Source organism: Tupaia chinensis, unplaced genomic scaffold (genome assembly GCF_000334495.1).
Source record: "Tupaia chinensis unplaced genomic scaffold, TupChi_1.0 Scaffold000628_1, whole genome shotgun sequence".
Lineage (NCBI taxonomy): Eukaryota > Metazoa > Chordata > Mammalia > Scandentia > Tupaiidae > Tupaia > Tupaia belangeri.
Genome location: NW_006160148.1, coordinates 375977 through 378772, shown reverse-complemented (window position 1 = coordinate 378772; position 2796 = coordinate 375977). Strand labels below are relative to the sequence as shown.

The following is a 2796-nucleotide window of genomic DNA, read 5'->3' as shown; positions in this document are numbered from 1 at the left end:
GACTCCTCTGTGGGCCACATCCTTTCCGCCACCTTTGTGAAGGTGCGTGCCCGTGTTCCAGGAAGGGAATCCGATCGGCGCAGTGGAGGGTCTGCCTCAGGCTGCCCGTCTCCTGGGGGAGACCTCAGAGGGACAGCAGGGAAGATGGCGGATCTGCCACCCACCCTACCACACGCGGATCTGCCACCCACCGTACAACACGACCCGAGCCGGTCCCTCCGTTCTGCCCTAGCAGGGCTGGGCAGGACAGATGGAGCCACGGGGATGGGGGGCGGGGGCCCCACCTGTCGCTGCCGGCGGGCCGGGAGGGCGGGGCAGCCCCATCCATTGTCATCGCACTGGCTCAGCGCTGCTATATTTAAGACCGTGCAGGCTCCGGGCTCACATTCTTCCCCCAGTTCCCGCTGAGCCGAGGGCAAGAAGACGCCAAGGACCCTCTCAGCCTCTGGAATCTTCTCCCCAGGGACCCCTAAGTGGGCACAGCTGCTTCCGTGAGTTACCTCCAGAGATCCCGGAGGGAGGGATGGCTCCAGAAACCGAGACCCTCTCAGCTTGCCATGGGGAGTGACTTCTGTGACGCACACGTGTGTGTGCATGTGTGTGTGTTCGTGTGTTGGGAACGGGATCTAGGAGGTCTGTCCTCAGGTAGCACCCCAAGTGAAAGTGGAAGGGACTCCCAGAACCCCTGCCCCATCTCCCTGTCCCATGTGGTCCCTGGGTTTTCCGAGCTAAGTCCTCTGTGATGTGAAGGCTAGAAAAAGACGCTTGGAGCCGCCCTGGGGGCTGGAGCCGTGCCCGCGCCTGGGCAGCCATGCACACCCTTGGAGAGCTGGCAGCGGCAGGCCCAGAGCCGCACCGGTGAGCCCTGCTTGGCTGCCCCGCAGGCAGAGGGACAGCAAGCCCTGATCCCAAATCCGAGAGCAGGAAGGGATCCCATCCAGCCCCAGGTTGGCCGGCAGGAAACCGAGGCCCAGACGGGCCAGGAGTCTTCCGCTCCTCAGTGGCCTTTCAGGAGCCGGTGGACCCCCCAGGACCCCCACCCCGCACAGCCGGCCTGTCGTGAGCTCTCCCAGGAGCCCAGGATCCTCCTGGGGAAGGGGAGAGGCCTCGCCGGAGTGCCAGTCAGAGGCTGGCAAAGCAGGTTGAGGCTTGGGAGGAAGGTGGCGGGGTCGGGGAGGCCACACGGTGGGCTCTCTGCCCCAATTTTGGCACCCCCAGGAAAGGACACGGTAGGTTCCCTCCTGGCATGCATCCCGCCCCCTCCCTGAGTTGCACAGAGTGTCCAGAGAAGAGGGCGGAGCTGCAGCCTTGACCCTGCGTAATCCCTCGCATCAGTCACCACTTTAAAAAGAATCCATGGCTCATCCACTAAGGCTGGGGGTCCGGCTGGGGAGGCCCCGAGGTCAGGGCTGAGCGCCAGGCCCGGCCGCTGTGCTAATGGAGAGCAGAGCCCCGGGGAAGGGAGCCAGCGGCTGGTGCCAGGGAATGTAACCCTTGGCCACTGGGCCAGGGCCACCGCGTCCTGTGAAGCCTCCCTTGGCCAGGGTGGTAGCCAGCAGCTCGCGGGGACTGTGAGGAGGAAAGGGCAGAGGAGCAGGGCTGGCCCTTCCCAGGGCACACAGCCTCTTCGTCGCGTGCGTCCAGATAGGAAGCCAACACGGTGCAGTGCCGTGGGTGCAGCTAAGGTGTCTGCAGAGCCCCGCGGGGAGCCCTGGGCCCCACTCACACCGTGGCTCCCCTCCTCTGGAGGCTCACACTGTGGATGCCCACTGAGATCGGCGGCCGCAGCCTGAGCCCCGACGCCCATGGCAGGAGTCTCTAGTGAGACCAGTGGGCTGACCTCCCGCGTCCTGGACTGAGAGAAAGTCACCAGTGCCGTGACCACAGCCCGGCCAAAGGCCACCTCCGTGCCCGTGCACAGGCACGCTCCCCCACCCCAGGGCAGAGTGAGCTGGCAGGAGCAGACGGAGATGCAGCCGCGGAGGCAGCTGTGTCGTCTGTTCCTTTCCCCGCCCAGGCAAGGCGCCCCCAGCTCAGAGGCGCGCCCAGCACAGTTCCCACCCGGAGGGGTGGGAGAGCCACTTCAGGGGTCCCAGCAGTCCAGGGCTGCAGATCAGAGGGACCAGATCTGGGGGAACACTTGGTGCAGAGCCCCGAAGCCTGCTCCCCACCTGCCTCTCCCTGGCTGCAGACAGCCCGACCCCAGCCTCCTCCACGTCCATCTGCTCCATCCCTCTGGGCACAGCCTGTGGTTGGACTGGAGCCTTGGGAGATGGAGGAGGCTTCGTGCCTGGTGACCCCTCAGAGGAAGAAGGACAGGTGCCCGCTGGGCCTGGCCTGCTATCAGTGACACGGAGGTCAAGAGGCCCGGACCGGGCAGACCTGGGTGCCAATTGTGGCTCCACCACCCAGCGGCTGGGCAGGAGCTCGAGGGCTAGAGAGGCCGGCAGCTCCCACGCCTGGGCCTCGCTCCGGCCCTGCCACCGGAGAGAGCCTCCCTGCCGAGCCCAGGCCAGGGATGACCGCAGACCTTGGCCCCCACAGGTTGTCGCTCCGGCAGCCATGACTCTGCCTCACAGCCCTGGCAGCGTGGGGGAGCCCCGGGCCCCCCAGGCCGTGGAGGTCCACAGGCTGGAGCACCGGCAGGAGGAGGAGCACAAGGAGGAGCGGCAGCACAGCCTGCACATGGGCTCCTCCGTGCGGAGACGCACCTTCCGCAGCAGGTGCCCGCCGCCCAGCCCGCCTGCGCCCTCTGAGGGGCAGCACCTGCCCGCCGGGGGTGGGGGTGGGGGAGCC

General features: G+C 66.9%; 1 protein-coding gene across 1 annotated transcript in view; it reads left to right on the top strand.

The window, feature by feature from the left end:
- The first annotated feature begins 388 nt into the window (after window positions 1–388).
- The window catches only part of MYOM3 (myomesin 3), a 76031-nt gene continuing 73623 nt past the window's right edge, over window positions 389–2796 (top strand). The window contains exons 1-2 of the mRNA XM_006159470.2: window positions 389–491; window positions 2545–2723. Of these exons, the coding sequence (XP_006159532.1) occupies window positions 2563–2723 (161 nt within the window). The 5' untranslated portion in view covers window positions 389–491; window positions 2545–2562. The remainder of the gene's footprint in view (window positions 492–2544; window positions 2724–2796) is intronic.